Below are 16,750 nucleotides of genomic sequence, written 5' to 3' on the forward strand. Positions count from 1 at the left end.
TCACAGGGTCAAGACTGATTTGCATATGGCTGGGTCTGAACTGGGGTGGCAAAGTGAGCTAAAGAACAATGATGGATTCAACCCAGATCTGTGACTGTGGATGAGTGTCTGAAAAGTTTCTTCGCTCCGTCCATCATCTCCTTGTGTTTGCTGTATTTATTTTCATAACATTCATAAAATGTACATATCTTAATTTTTAAAGTCTGAGAGTTTTAAATTTGATATTTCTCACTTTTTTAGTTTCCAATACTAATCATGCATGCTTAAATGAATGTATTCAAGCATGCATGAAACTTTCTTACATTATCAGTCTTATGTTTCACTTGTATCTTATTTATTTTAGAGTTTAAAAAAAATCATTGTACACCCTTCTCTAGCGGGGTTTGTTCAGGCATGGTCAAGTGAAAGTCTTTTGACATAAAGTACATACAGTTTGAGTTTGATATTAAAAAAAATATCGAATTGTCATCTCGACATTATTTACCTCTTGCTTTTTTCTATAAGTCTCCACAGGTTGGAAATGGCATGTTGGCCCAATACAGACATTGGGAAGACTATGGTTCCATTCTGGGATGGATGTGCTCTTTTGTTTTATGGTAAGCATTAACATAAATACTCAAATTGGGATTACTAGTATATTGATAGCTTCAATGGCCATGAAAGAAACCCCACAGGAAGTTGAAGGTCCTTCTACAGAACTGTACAGAATTGTCTTTGAACTTCTATCCCCTGTTGTATTCTCATCTTCTACCACTGAATGGTATGGTCTTTACTTTTCCTTTGCAGAAAATATTCACAAAATCAGTGTCTATGTTGGCTCTGAAAGTATCTCTGACAACAGTGAAGGGGTTTTAGTGCAGAAGTCATAGAACTTATGAGCTCAGACCAAGGCCCAGACTGACCAACTGGAATGCAAAGTTATGTCTTCTAAGCATTGTGTGCTGCTGTTATCATCTACACTTGGGGCCTCGTTTAGATTTCCGCGGCCGGGATATCCGTCACTGTTGTGACGGGGTAACCCGTCGGTTAAAGTCTAAATCAGGCACTAGGTTTGAAAATGCCTTAAGCTTAACTTAGCCATGTTCAATTAATAATTGCATGGAGATGCTCAAACAGCGAAGCTATCTTACTAAATATGTACATTCTTCACAACTAATTGTATTGACTGATCTGTAGTATCAATATATTCTTAAATTTTTCAATTATAGTATTTTCAGAATATCTTCGGCAGTTTTTAAACATCCAAATTTGGGTGTTCAACATGCCAACAACCAAAAGGTGTCTCACAGATGTAACTGGTCCAATTTCTCAAGGCTGTTAGGATTTCATGGCTACTCTGGGTTTTCAGACTATTCACACCAAGAAGATCATATGTGACCATTTTCAACAGTCTTCTACCGTATATAGTTGAGCTTATGGATTTTTGGATCTTCGAATATGGCAAACCGTAAAACGCTTTTGGTGTACAATAAATACTGTGAAACAGTTAAAGTGCACTGTTTCTGACCAATCACAGATCCTGATCAATCACAAAATGGGGAGAAGATGTGGCCTAATGGCAACGGATGCCAACTTTGGAATTGGGGAACCAGATTTTAGTCCCAGCCTTGGCTCATCATTCTGTGATTCTGGACAAATAGCTTAAATCCCCTGTGCCTAAAAAAAAAAAGAAATTGGATCTTGTGTAATTCAATGAGATGCTCATGTTTAGCATTCCAATGCCCCTGTGCTGTGTTTGCTCCACATAAATCTGCAAAAAAACCTTTCTCAATATTTAATTCAAGTTGTTCATTTAGTAGCCACTAAAACCATAGGATGTCAGTAGATAAGCGGTACGTATTACTGTATTGAACTTGGAAAAAAAGTATGTCATTATTTTTTTCTGGTAGACAGCAACTATTTCACAGGTTTCAAACTTAATGGTAGGATATTCCTGAGCACTGTCTCATGCTGCTCTCATATTTTCACTTCACACAGATCTGTTAAACCTCAGACCTCTGTCCTTTTCAATCAATCAATTTAATTGTTTTTTCGGCCATGTGTGACCATGAAAGACAAGAACAATGCAGAACAGTTAAATGGTCATAAGAGAATTTTAAAAAGCCCCATTGACCACAACATCATTACTTGACATTAAAAACAGATAACCCAATGCCCATAGAACATATTAGCTATCGCTCGACGAGGTCAAAACTACAGCACATTAGTCCATTAAAACAGTTTGCATTTATAGTGCATGGTGCAACTATAAAATGTAGCCTGATCAGGGACAATAAATATCTAAAACCAGAGTAGTGATCCTTTGAGGTATGCGTTAAATTTCATCCATAGATTTCCGGGGTTGAATAGCATCTTTAAGAAAATAACTCACCCTGGCACAAATAATTGGGGTATCTAGTGACTGCAGATTTTGCAAAGTTTGTTCACATCTTTGACGCCCCAAAGACTTTAAAAGGGGTTTGAGAAAGAGTCTCCGAGCATAGCTAAAATAGTCACAAAAGAAAATGTAATGCATCAAACATTGTGAGGAATCCCTGTCACAGGGACAGACCCGGGAGGTGCCTCCCAAGGCATCAGTTGGCATTCCAAAACTCATAAGCCTCCATGCTGAGCCTGATCTAAATCGAAAAAGGAGAGACCTTTCCCCAATGCTTTAGTTCAAGAGAAAGATAACAAATGGGCTCTGGGCTAGCAAGGATCTGATATTAAGCCATAACAGTGCTCTTTACTAACTCCTTCTGCAAACTTTTCTCCGCACAATGTTCCATATAGAGGCTCCTTACCGTGATTTGTCATCTTTCTGAAGACTAGTCGGAGACAAAAACTGCGAAAACAACCCAAGCCCCTGAAAAGCTGAAACAATGTATTTCACCCATGGAATAGACCCCCAGTTGTCCAAAAAGAAACAATCTGAGATGATGTCTCTACAGAGTGTAGCCTGGTGATTTGTTCATAAACTGACCCTAAGAAACAAGGGTGCCATGTGGACACTATTCTCAATGAAACATTGCTTAAGCTCTGTGTGTTGGATAAAACTTGAAGCTGAAGGGGGAAGCTGTAAAAGTCTTCCACATATGCTATCTTCCTCACACTGAAGAGGGGCACTCTTATGGAAACCCATATCCCCACCCCATACATGGCAGCTGGGACACTTTGAGCATTATAGATTTTAAAAAGAGGTAAAATCATCCCCTTTCCCCTTGTGCTAGAGAAATTGAAGTTAGTTCCCGCTGCCTGCTAAGTTTAAGACTAGAGCTGAGCAATTGAGGCTGCCGGGAACCCTTTGAGTTAAAAATATCGCCCAGACAGGTAAAATCCTTCACACAATACAGGGACTGCCCCTTTATGAATAATCTGTGTGTTTCAATTCTTTCAGGTCTGCAAGCCATACTATGGGATTTGCCATGGCTGGTGACTAGGTCTAGACTATCCATAAACTGGGCTAAGCGGTTCACCAGCACACACAGAGCACTGGGTGTCTGAGCAAACAGGACTGCATCGTCTGCATATAAAAATTATGGCGCTTGATGTCTGCCACTCTAGGGATGTCTACCTGAGAAGAGGTCAGGTGAGGGCAAAGGTCATTAATATATAACGTGAAAAGCATAGGGGCCAGGATCCAGCCCAGGTGCTCGCTGCAATTAAGGCTGAATACCGGGGACAATTCACCATTTGGGTCATTTGGGTTGAAGCACACTTTAGCCACTAAGTCTGAGTGCAAACCAAACAAAAAGTTCACCAGAGGCACTTGTACGCCCATGTCACTATCCTGTGGTGTTTGAACAGATTATATAAATCTATCTAATACAAATGAACTGTTAGACCACAGGGATTTATGAAAATAGTTGTCTTAAATCACATTTGGTTAATTTTAGGTAGCCAATACGGTCTAGTAAGATGTACATTGTTCTCCCAGAGTACTAAAAAACCTTTGTTTGATGTAACGCTCAATCAACAATCATGGGCGCCAATAAAGAGAAGCCAGGGGCCTTCATACCTCTGGTACTGCTTTATTCTTGCTTCTGTGCTGTGGGGTCAGTAGGAGCCCTGTGTACTGTCTGCAGTTTCTACTCCTAGTCTAGCACTCAGTACCGAATAGGCAGCTTTTAAAATACTAAGGATGGCCAAGGTGTCACGGCTGTGAGGTCCTCAGAGGCAAAGGGTGAGCGATCTTACTTTTAGTACCTCTGGGATTCTGGCAATCACCCTCAATGCAGCTCATTATTCAGTTGACACACCTGTCATTTTTCCTCCCACCTTTTAAAGCCATTTGCTGCCACTCTGTTGCTGCCACCTTGATTCGGCAGCAACTCACCACTGCCTCAGGTTTCAAGTTTCTTACAAATTTATTTTGTGGACTCGTTTTACGCCAATAGATAGATTATTCATTGTGATCTTTGGGAATCGTCCATGAAAAAGGGATGTCAGGAAAATAACTACTCAAAATTAAGACATGTCCCTGCAGTTAGATGATGATTGAATATAAACAGGCAATACATTTGAGAAAAAGAGTCAAGAGCAGTTAAGCTACGTCATATAAGAATTGTGCAAGATTACTTCCCTAGTACGAAGAGGAAGTGTCTTTTTCGTACAGCTTGAGAATGGGTGTGTTTTTCCAACCTGCTTACTCATCCCAGTTCAGAAAAAGCTTGAAAGTTCAAAGAAAAATGTAGCGCAATGTATGTTAAGTTCGTGGTGGGACCTCCGTAATGAGAAAGTGTAGTGCGGGGGCCTTTTGTGAATTGGACCCTCTATTTTGTAACTTAATTTTGTTGTTATTATGTATGCTATACTACTTTCTACAATAGGCAAATGCTAACATAGTTGTTCATAAATGCATGAATGATAGCTGTCCCTTTTACTTTCCTCTCTAGGATCTCAGGTGCTCTTTTGTTTTAGTTTCATACTTTTTTCAGCTTTTCTGCGCACAACTCACTGTCTCAACCTTCCCCTCGCCCCACACGAGTTTACTAGCAGCAAGATGCTACCATGTAAAAGTGCATACACTTATAAAAGAGCAAGAAGACCATACTGGACCACTTATACCACTTACGTTCAAAGTAGAAGAATAAATGGCATGGTTTCTGATTTGAAAATGTACGATTGCAAGTCACAAATCAATCAGGGAATTGTAAGCGCGCTACTCACCCGTGAGGGTCACCAGGCGCTGGGGGGAGGAGGGGGGGGGCAGCAGTTCTAGTCAGCCGACGAGGCAGGTCTTGAGGGTCTTCCTGAAGGTGTTCAGGGAGGGGGCTTCTGATGTCGATCAGAGTTCGTTCCAGGTCTGCGATGTAGGAGAAGGATCTTCCCCCAGCTTTGGCTCTGTGGATTCGTGGGGTTTTGGCGAGGACAAGGTTGGCTGATCGGAGGTTTCTTTTTGGTACGTGGAGGGGGATTCTGTCGTTGAGGTATTTCGGGCCGGTGTTGTGTAGGCATTTGTAGGCGTGGGTGAGAATCTTGAAGGTGACTCTCTTCTCGACAGAAAGTCAGTGGAGCTTCCTTAGGTGTTGGCTGATGTGCTCCTGTCGAGGGATGCCGAGGATGAGTCTGGCGGCGGTGTTCAGTATTGTCTGGAGTTTGAGGAGTAGAGACTTGTTTATGCCGGCATAGAGGGATTTCCGTAGTCCAACTTGCTGGTGATGAGTGCGTGGGTGAGGTCTTCCTTGACTAGGGGGGATCCATTTGAATGCGAACATGAATTAACTTTTGCAAATCAATTTACTACCACATAATATCACACCACTGTTGTGTGGTCCAACATTACCTAGGAATACCATTTTCTCAGAGTGGAGTACAGTAGGAGTTCCTGGGTATGGTTGCCCTATAACATTTGACCACTTAACCCCTTCCATGCTGCGCGAATTCCGCCGCTGTGCTGACGGTTTCTTGCGCGGGCGTGGTCATGACGGAACGGTTCCGTCATGAGCACAGCTCAACCGTGGCTCATGACGGAACCGTTCCGTCATGAGCACCGAAGGGGTTAAATACACATTTTTGTGAGCTTGTGAATAATGACAAAAGTTTGAAAGGCACAGTCCCACTGGATACCTTTTGAGAATTCTTCATTACACGGGAAGGGGTGAATCTGTATCCAAAGTGGAAATGGAAAGCGAATACTACCTAAATTGTTGATGTATAGGAGAAGCTGTTTCCCTTTGGGGAAAACAGTTTCGGCAAGAAGTAACAAAGTTAGCATATGTTAATGTAGTCTTGCTAAGCACTTAAATTACATTTTTTGCTTTTAGGCATGTGTAAATGGTTACACATGAGCGCTTGAAAGGAGTATGCGTACAGCATCTGCAAACAGTGTAAACGTAGTGGTGAAGATTCATTTGTTTATCTATCTAGCAGTTTTTTATAGCATGAAGCAGACCCAAGGGGTGTCAGAGCGCTTTACCTAGGGATATCAACAGGTATGAGGAGAGGATGTAGCCTTAGGCTAGAGCGTTCGACCTCGAAGCTGGGGAACCGGGTTCGAGTCTCGGCAAAGAAGCTCAACTTCCTGTGACTCTGGGCAAATCCCTTAATCTCCCGTGCCTAACAAAAAAAATGAATGTGTCCTTCTGTAACGAAACTGGTGCTCATGTAAATCACTCTGATACCCAATTTCTTGGGTCTAGTTTGCGCTATATAAAACTCTAAAAAAAAAAAAAATAAAACAACACAGAGGCATTTAGGAATAGAGTGAAAAACACATACCGGCCTGATTCACAAAGAGTGTCTGCCACAGGCAGGCCTCCGTCACAAAGAGCCTCCGCCCTCAAGGTGGGGTCTCCGCATTGAGAAACTGCAGTGTGGAGATCCCTCCAGGACTGCGGAGCTAGTGAGTGGGGGCCGGTGTGAAGTAGACATGAACCTAAAAGCGCATATAAAATATATTTGACAATGGGATGGGACACGTGCAGGTTACGGTTCAAACGCGAGATTTATTCTTTTTTCTGTCAACGTTGAATTTACACTTACAGAAGAAGCCATCTGCACATCTAAGTGTCACGGAGTCTCTTAGCTGGGTGACAGTTTAATTCCTTTTTGTGAAAAAAATAAAAATCAAACGCTACTTTTTAATTTTGCGATGTACTAGTACCACCTAGTGCCCAGTAAAATAACTTTCCTGAGCCCCAATTGTATATAAATGCAATGTCTGGCTAAATACCACGTCAGCTTGCTGTCGAAATCCTATGTGAGCAGAAATCACAAAAGACAACGTATAGCGTACACCATAATAAACACAGAGGTTCTTCGGGTCACCCCTCTTTAGTCATTATGTGAAATATTTTAAAAGAAATACAGTCTTATGTTATAGATGGTTTTCCTAGACCTGTTACATTATATGTCTTTTTTTGTCACAAGTGAATTTTGTCAAGAAATCCAGACTGTTTTAATGCATCCTTCATTTCAACCGTTCCTGTCTACCTTGAAACGATGATTGTTTTATTTTACTGTAGTTTCCTGTTTTACTAATGGGGATAATCTTTCTCTATATTCATTGATTTCTTGTTCAGTCAACTTCGTTATGAGGCATTTAGCATTTTTTCATTTTACTCTCTCATTGTAAAGCAATTTCTTTGAACATTTCTCAATTTGATTCGCCTTAAGTCTCATTTGCCGTCATTAAGACATATTTGGGCAAACTTTGATAAAGAATAGTTAAATCAAGGTATAATCACAGTACCTAAAGGAGAAAATATCTCAGAATCTAACTCAGTGGTCCGAAATCATCTTGAAATTGACAACATGAATTCCAAATTTAATCAAGTAATAATAGTCACACGTTAGACTTTTCATGTTCAGCATTAAATATAAAGTTGTTACAAAAAGGCCAGATGGGTATTGATAATGCAGAGCAAATGTACTGTTTCAGCAACGCCAGGGCAGGGCTGCATATGTTATGCATTTTACATTTTACGCAACTAACACATTTCTCTATTTATTTTTTATGAATCTGGATGAAAAGAAGAAGAAGAGGGTAACGTATGATTATTATTATCTTTTTTGCCGTATTTTATGTAAGCCTGGAACCCAATGCTTATTGTATTTCAGGAAGACTTAACTTCTGTAAATATATTGAAGTCAAATCATTTGGACACCCTACACCAAGCCATGAAACGTACATTACCTCCACAGCCCTTCCTCATACCAGTCTTTACTAAATGCGTTGGGAGCACCTCCACCTCTGCACCATGTGATGTGGCTAAAACAACAAACACTGAAAATGCAATAGGTCTCGCACTTTATTGTGTTAGTGCTATTGACGTTGTAAATGTATTAAAGCAACATGAAAGATCACGTGCATCTTGTTGTCTATAAACCAAAATGGTTTGGTTTATAGACAATAGATACAATATGAAAGGCATCTCAAGATGGAAATTATTCTTGGTGATTATATAAACACAAGAAAATGGAGAAACCAGTGAAATTCTTACCACGGGCAACATCATGCTTGGCGAGGGTGGGGGGAGCTGCCAGAGACTGTAAACCTTTGGGAAGACGGGGCCAACGCTGACTGCACAGGGGAGAAATGGGAGAAAGGCAAAAAAATAGTTTTGGGAAATAGTTGAGTTTTTCAATTTTTCTGAGAACCTGCTGAAGGTGCGGTGATGGGATAGTGCCTGGAAGGGCAGGAGGAATGTAATGAATTAATCAAGGAGTGTGGAAACATGCATAGCACAGCACTTAACTCCATCGCTTTTATGTGCTAAATTGTACATTGCATCAACTTCAAGATTCCTGGCAAGACTATGCTTTGTTGATGTGCTGTTAGAGGCGGGCAATTAATTATGGTTTTCACAACAGCGCACGACAATATTCGCTTCTAGGTGCTACATTATCCAGCGCAACATGTCCACCATCCAGGTGCCACTGGTGTGTAAAAATACTGGTGGGTCGAGGGGTATGTGGTAACGAATGAATGATAGAGGGGACAGTTGCTTGATTTAACTGCACAATGGAAACTCTGTTTTTTTGAGCTGTGGTATTATGGTGCCTTACAAGCGGTACCAGTGAAGCAAGTATTCAGTGAATGAATCAGTGAACAGTCATTCGCCTTGTACAGAACATATCCATGGGCTGAATTGTTCCCTGGCTCTATACTGTATCATATGAAAGCTGATGTACTGAGAGATGTTACAGGAGCGTGCCTTATTAGTGCATGTATAGGAGAAGTTGTAAAAATGAATGAATGAATGAACTTTTGTAGAGCAGTACCTCAAACTGTGAAAACTCTGGTGATAGATTGTTCGAAGAAACATCAGTAGTCTAGAAACATGTCTACTGTAGTTTATTCATTTAACAAATCTTATTAAGTAAAACACATTGAAACAATGATTTGCAAGAGGAATAGTGTGGTGTTATTTAGCACAATAGAATGGGTGGAATTCTGGCTTATTGGCGCTGGAGGGCTGAATGAATGAATGAACAAGTCAATGAATTTGAAGACTTGCATAGCACAACACTCTCGACTGCATCCCGTTCAGGCTTTACCCATGACTATTGTTGGAGGTGCTGAGACAGACATTGGTTACAGAATCATCATGCTGAAAGAGAAGGATTGTATAACAAGCAATCACCTCTAGGTGCTACATCCTTCTGTTCCGTAATTTCAAGGTGAATGTGTGGAAGGTCCTGTCCACCTCCCAGGGCGTGTGAATAAATCAATGGGAGCACACTGTGAGTCACATTACAGTGTGGGGCACGCACAAGGACGCAGTATGATAGGTACATTACGTGTCCTGTTGATGTGATAAAAGAAGCAAGCATCGAGTGAATGATTGGATGTGAACATCTGTACAGCGTGATACTGATTGGCCTCCAGGTGCTAGGCAGATTAGGAAGCTTGAGGCTCCAAGCCAGTATGTAGTAATGTGCTGCTTCCTGCAGGGCAGTGATCGCTGCCTGGTGAGCAAGGGTTCCGGAGTCCAGGCGAGGGCTGCAATGGCAATGACAGCCTGAGAGTGACTAACACTAGCCGTCAGTGCTGCCAGATTTTTAAACACATCCCAAGCCCAAAGACGCTCAAGCATAAGCCCAAATTCAGCCCAACGCAGACCAGTGTCAGCCCAAAACCAGCCCAAAGTCGAAACTCTCAAATTTTGCAAAAGTAGTCTTCAGAAGACATTTTAAGGATGTATCTAAATTCTATTCAATATATAGATAGTGGGAGGAAGTTGACTGGGCACTTGTTTTAATAAATAATACATTTCAAGACCAGTCACCACTTTGACTTTCCATCTTGTATTTCTGTCACCACACAACCAAACCTTCACCTGACATTCATGAATTACCTCTACAAAAGCAGATTATAAACCACTTTATATCTATGGATAGGAATTTCAATGCTATCTCAAGAATGTGGCTCCAAAAAAGAATACTGCAAAGGTTTTGCAGAATTATCACTACACTCTGATCTACATATTAAGAAACATCCCATTGTATTAAAGTAATTGCAACACAACTTGTTTGTCACTGCTTAACATTCTATGTACTTGTGTGAAGATATTCAACAACAAAAAACTCCTTCACAATGACAGTATGGGACAACACCAAAAATAAACATTGCAGCAGACAAATCTGAAACACAGTTTTTGTGCAAAACAAGTGTATGTCAATGTGAAGCAACAGTGTGAAAAGTGAGGGTTGCTACAGTAAGACAAGAGTTCCACACTTTTCCAGTTAAAATGTAAGGAAAGGCCAGAACAGAGACAGTAACCTACTCTGACTGGTTCCCTGCTCTCCGATCTAAAGTCCTTCACCGTGACCTCTTACTCCGGCACTGAAAAGTATAGAGGACATTGTTCTTTCCATTGTGATGTAGCAAGCCCTCGACTAAAGCTCCTAGTCTTGGCAAGCACCATATGGATTTGTTTGGGGTACAGATGAACGCAAGGCTGTTGGAGCAGAAAGGAAAATGACCCAATTTACCAGAACGTTTGGCGACACCCTCAACACCAACACTTCCTCAACTCTACTGATACTGTCCTACTCTCCGAGTTCCATCCCACTCCATTCCCCTTCATCATTAGCACTGTCTCACTCCCAAGCCACCATTGGCCTGGGCCTTCTCATGAGGCTCCTTTACTCCCATCACCCAGCCAGGGCTTTAATTATTCTTGCTCTTAACTTTTTAAATTACAGCAAATCAACATGAATGATTGCTCATCTGCAGGACGGTGTCCCTTCCTGCACATAAACAATCATTTAACAAATGGTGATTTGCAACTTGTATATGTGCTGCACAGTGCAGCACACAGAAGTTGCAATTTGCCGTTCTGGATTCTTTATGTGTAGTAAGGGAGACCTGCACATAATCATTCTCTTAACGCTGGCACCCTTGCACTATGGTGCAAGGGTGCCTACGTTGGCGCTAATCAGCCGAGTTTAGAGCCAGCGCTAGGGAAAATGCAGGGATATGCTGCATCATTGTAAATACGGTGCATCCCTGCGTTTTCAGAATGCAGGAGCGTGGCAGTAGCAATGTTTGCCTAACGCCATGCTTCAGCATTCCCTTGTAAATATGCCCCTTAGTTTGGTGAGCGCGCAAATCCTGCATTGCCGATCCCTGGTGAGTTGCACTACTCCTGTTGAAACATGGCCAATGGAGGTACCAATGGGTGAGGCGGACTGGCCTCAAGGATCCTGTGACTTCAGTGACAGTCCCTATTGCTCTAGGGTATGCTGCTTCGTAGGCCTACCAGCAAGACTGGAGGTGAACTTCAGTATGGATTGTGTTGGACAGACCTTCAAGGTGCTATGACACCAGGGCTTCTAAGGTCTACCTAGGGTTTCTAAGGTCTAGCATGGGAATGTGCTTCCTCAGGAGAGTGGTCTGGTGGACTGTTCATGAAGACTGAGCCTGGTTCCCCAAATTCGGCAGCTCTGGCCATGGTGTCACATCCTTTCCCCCAATGAATACCATACTGTCCCACTGAGAGAAACTAGCACTGCCTTCAGCTACATCTCAATTGTGCCCCGTTACAAACACCTGGATGCGACTCAATTCAAATTGTGCACAAGAGTAATATGCTGCCTGAAAAAAAAGTAACGACATCCTGGAAAAAGCAAACCCTCATAAGGAATGCAAGATTAAGTAAAGCATGTGAAATGTAAGCAGAACAACATGGTTATTACCATAACACTTTTATACTCATTATTCAGAAATCAATGAGTGTTTTTGCCTGAAACATTAAACACATGACTAAAGGGCCCTGAATGGACCCTTTTCAATGTCCATTGATAAATCCTTACAAAACATAAGTAGTATGGTTTAAAAAGACCACATCCCTGAACACAGAGAAGCAGTACACATTTTATAAATTAAAATAAGGACAAGGGCTTATAAGGATCACAATAAACATTTTCCACTCCAGTCATCAACCAGATATTGCAGAACCTCCTGGAATTGTTGCACTACCACACCCAGAGAAATCAATATTGTTCAAAGAATGACGATAAAACGAAAGTAGCGCTTCAGTGGCAAACTCTGTAGAAGTGACACTAATTTGTTTGTGTGAGAATAAAACCGACCTGGCCACTTTGCAACTGCTGTGTAATGTGGTATTCAGTTATTTATTTTCCCTATTTTGCACCTGTTTTTTCTCTTGGTCCCGAGGCTGCACTTTGGAACAGAAATATGTAAAAAAAAAAGATGAAATTTCCGACAAAAGTGTTTCTTTCTTTTTTTGGATCCATTTCACATGTGGACGAATGAAGGAAAATAGAATGAAACAGAGGGTAAGAGACGTTAATTGAAGCACCGGTTTCAGCAAGTGAGGAGCTGAGAGAGAGACAGAAAGAGAGGGAATAAAAATAAGAGAGGGCAGCTGACAGCAGCAGCGCAGAAAAAGTGGACACTTCGTACATAATCTCTCCTTAAAACACCAGCTGGGCACCAAGCCCTGCCTTGACACTTGTGACTCCTCCTTTCTCTCGAGCTCCAGTCAGACCAGAGCAATCCGAGTACACTGCGCACCCGCGCCAAGAGAGGCAAATGGAAACGTTTTAAAAAAATTATGACGGGTCTGCCCCTCGCAAGATGATTGGTCCATTCTCTCTGGGGGCAGGCCATCAACAAGAAGCAGGGCCATCATAAGTAGCGCGTTCGCGCTGTGAATGATTGACGGCCCTGATTATAACAGATTCTCTGTGGGTGCCGCAGTAACCCCTATTTTTGCGCACACAAGGGCAAATGTTGCCCAACTTTCCGCATCCTGCCAGGGTAGTTTTAATGGGGTAACCTTTGGGCTTGTTTCCCCTTTGTTGTATATGTTGTAATCCAAGATAACTTTCACTTTCATGAAAATGTTTCTGTGAAACTGAACATATAGGACACGCGGCTAGGAAACTGTAGGTGCTAAAAAATTGCCATTTTATTAGTTGAGAGGCTTCCCTTAGTAGTCAGTTGCACTTTGCATTAGTCTCTCGTTTGGTTCAGCAGCACATAGCAACACATAGCTCAGAGAAACAGCTGCACCCTGTGGGTAATTTTCTAGCCACGGTTCCTCTATGAAAGGGGATTTCATTTGAACACAGACAGCAGGGTTAAAAGTAGAGACAACAAACAAAAAGTGTGGCTTTAATGATGTGACATCTTTAATACAGTTTGCTTATTCTTATGACAATATATAAAGAAAGCAAATATTAGTTAAATACCTAATATTTCATAAGAACACGCATCAGGGACAATGAGGGTGCTTTTTACATCTCATTACCTGGGACGTGTCCCCCGCAGACTAAAATCTCGAAGTTCCTCCAACACTTACTGCCTGCAGGGCCAGCTCTAGGGCGATGCCACCGGTGCCACCTCACCGGGTGCTGATTTTGCATGGGGCCGCCTGTTTGCTAGATTATATTGTGCTTAAAAGCACCTGCTGCCCCATTCCTGGCCTACAGAAATTTTCAGGCAACAATTAATATGTTAAGAAAACTCCAGTGATTAATGTTCTTCCAGGAGAGATCGGAGTTTTGTCTAGTAGAAGCTTTGACTCCTGGAAGATTTGATTCATGGTAAGGTAGCACAGAGGATTAATCTGCCTGCTGCAGAGAACATGTACCATGCAGATCACAAAGTGAATGTAATGTAAACAGGTCAGTGGGTTGCTGCTTTCGTCAGTGACTTCCTTTTCTTAGTTGCAGTTTACAGTGAGCTATTAACTGTCAAAGAACTGCGTGCAGACTTCAAAGTATAGATTAGAGCGTTTGTTTTTTCCCCCAGACTTTTATTATTCCAATGTTGCAAAAGGGATTCATTTGGGTACAAATCAGTTCTTGTTATTAAAGAGAGCCCCATTCCATTGTGTTACATTTTAAATTCAGAGTTTGTGCTTTCCAGACCAAGTAATCTTCAACTATGCTGCCTACCTGTGTGGATGACATGTGAATCCACCCCTGGCTGTCCTCTGTCTTATGTAACATTTCCTATACACTGATTTACTCACCTATGATTGATAGTCTCTGTGTAATGTGTGTGTTATGTAAGGTGCTCTGGCACCCTTTACTTTTATGAGTGAAGCTATCAAAATTAATTAAATGCATCCGAGCGAAAGTAATTATGGAGACTGTTAAAGGGTGGTGGGGAAGGAATCCATGTTGGAGGTGGTCATTGAGGGGGCGCCCAAAAACATTGTCGCACTGGGCGCCACCAAGGCTAAAGTCGGCCCTGACTGCCGGCTATAAATCCTTTCCCATGTGGGATCAGATATCTGGATAATTTGTCAGATAACCAGTTAATCTGAGGACTGGCAAGATCAGCAGCACAGGGACAAAATGTTGCTCTTGTGAAAAGCGCCGAGTGAAATAACAAGTAGACAGTATCGCTTTTGAAAAGCGCAGCATTCTTAAAGAAATAACGAGTGAAAACAGTAGCACTTGAGAAAAAGAGCAAACTGTTAAAAAAACGGTCACATGTTCAGAGCCCTACCAATACTCATGGATTGCATTTAAAAAACCAAAGCTGGCTGCCACCATATGTAAAGTTAATGCACGGTGTGCTGTGCTGATATGCAGATGATAAAGCACAGGTGGCTGCGCTCATATGCAGAAGCAAACCAAAGTGAACGGTCTCCATATTTAAAGTGAAAGCTCAAAGCACAGTGCATTGTCTAGATACATAACTTGACCCAAGAAAAAGTAGTCATCAGAGTAATATCTAAACACTGACAGCATAAGGAGATAGTACTTGGCCGGTGCTCCATGGCAGGAAAGCGAAAACTGAAAGGAGGGAAAAGAGGAACAATTGCCCAGCAGCAAGCAAAGATTTCTAAAGGACAGTGGCACAAACAAATAAAAAGCAGAGGCAACCGGTGGGTGGAGTTTAACTCCACAAACCATCTACAACAGGTCGCTAAGCGACAGCGCAAACAACCAGTTGTCCTCCTTCCACTGTCTCTCCTTCCCCTCAGGCCCTAAGGGGAGTGGAGCCAAGCAGCTCATGCAGACATTGCTCTGTGGGCCTCTTACCTAGCATTTCTTTTCTTTTTCTCCTGCAGTCTCTGTTGGAAACTGATCCAGACATTAGGTGGGGGTGAAGTGCTCCCTGCCATTCTTAAATTTTTCAATTATAGTATTTTCAGAATATCTTTGGAAGTTTTTAAACATCCAACAGCTAAATTTGGGTGTTTAACATGCCACCAACCAAAAGGTGTCTCACAGATGTAACGGGTCCAATTTCTCAAGGCTGTGAGGATTTCATGGCTACTTTAGGATTTCAGACTATTCGCACCAATAAGATCATATGTGACCATTTTCAACAATCTTCTACTGTATATAGTTGAGCTTATAGATTTTTGGGACCTTGGAGTATGGCAAACCGTAAAACACTTTTGATGTATAATAAATACTGTGAAACAGTTAAAGTGCACTGTTTCCGACCAATCACAGATCCTGACCAATCACAAAACGAGGAGTAGATTTGGCCTAATGGCAAGAGCTGCCAACTTTGGAATTGGAGAACCAGATCTTTGTCCCAGCGTTGGTTCATCATCCTGTGATTCTGGACAAATCACTTATTCCCCCTGTGCCTAAAAAACAAAAGGAAATTTGACCGTGTGTAATGTAATGAGATGCTCACGTAAAGCATTTCAATGCCCCTGAGTTGTGTTTGCTCCACATAAAACCGCAAAAAGACCCTTTTTCAACATTTAATTTAAGTTATTCATTTAGTAGGTACTAAAACCATAGTATGTCAGTAGATGAGCGGTATGTATCACTGTATTGAACTAGGAAAATAAGTAGGTAGTTTTTTTCTAAAAGCCAATAACTATTTCACTGATTTCAAACTTAATGGTAGGTTAGACCTGAGCAGTGTCTCATATTGCTTACACATTTTCACTACACACAGATCTGTTAAACCTCCAACCACGGTCCTTTTCAATCAATCAATGTAATCTTTATTCAGCCATGTGTGGCCTTGAAAAACAAGAACAATGCAGAACAGTTAGATAGTCATAAGAGAAATTTAAAAAGACCCAATCGACCACAACATAATTACTTGACATTAAAAACAGATAACCCAATGCCCATAGAACATAATAGCTATCTCTCAGCGAGGTAAAAACTACAGGACATAAGTCCATCAAAACAGTTTGCATTTAAAGTGAATGGTGCAACTATAAAATGTAGCCTGATCAGGGATAATAAACATCTAAAACCAGAGACCCACTGAGGCAAGAGTTAATGTTCATCCTTAGATTTCCTGGGTCGAATAGCAGCTTTAATAAAAGAACTCACCCTGGCACAAATAATTGGGATATCTAGTGAC

At 41.5% G+C, this 16,750-nt stretch overlaps 1 protein-coding gene across 1 annotated transcript in view; it reads left to right on the top strand.

The window, feature by feature from the left end:
- Nucleotides 1-16,750, top strand: part of LOC146856883 (interleukin-18-like) — a 152,177-nt gene that overhangs the window by 49,770 nt on the left and 85,657 nt on the right. Inside the window, exon 2 of the mRNA XM_085647342.1 lies at nucleotides 505-596. Coding sequence (XP_085503468.1) covers nucleotides 505-596 — 92 coding nt within the window. The remainder of the gene's footprint in view (nucleotides 1-504; nucleotides 597-16,750) is intronic.

Source organism: Triturus cristatus, chromosome 3_2 (genome assembly GCF_964204655.1).
Source record: "Triturus cristatus chromosome 3_2, aTriCri1.1, whole genome shotgun sequence".
NCBI classification, from domain to species: domain Eukaryota; kingdom Metazoa; phylum Chordata; class Amphibia; order Caudata; family Salamandridae; genus Triturus; species Triturus cristatus.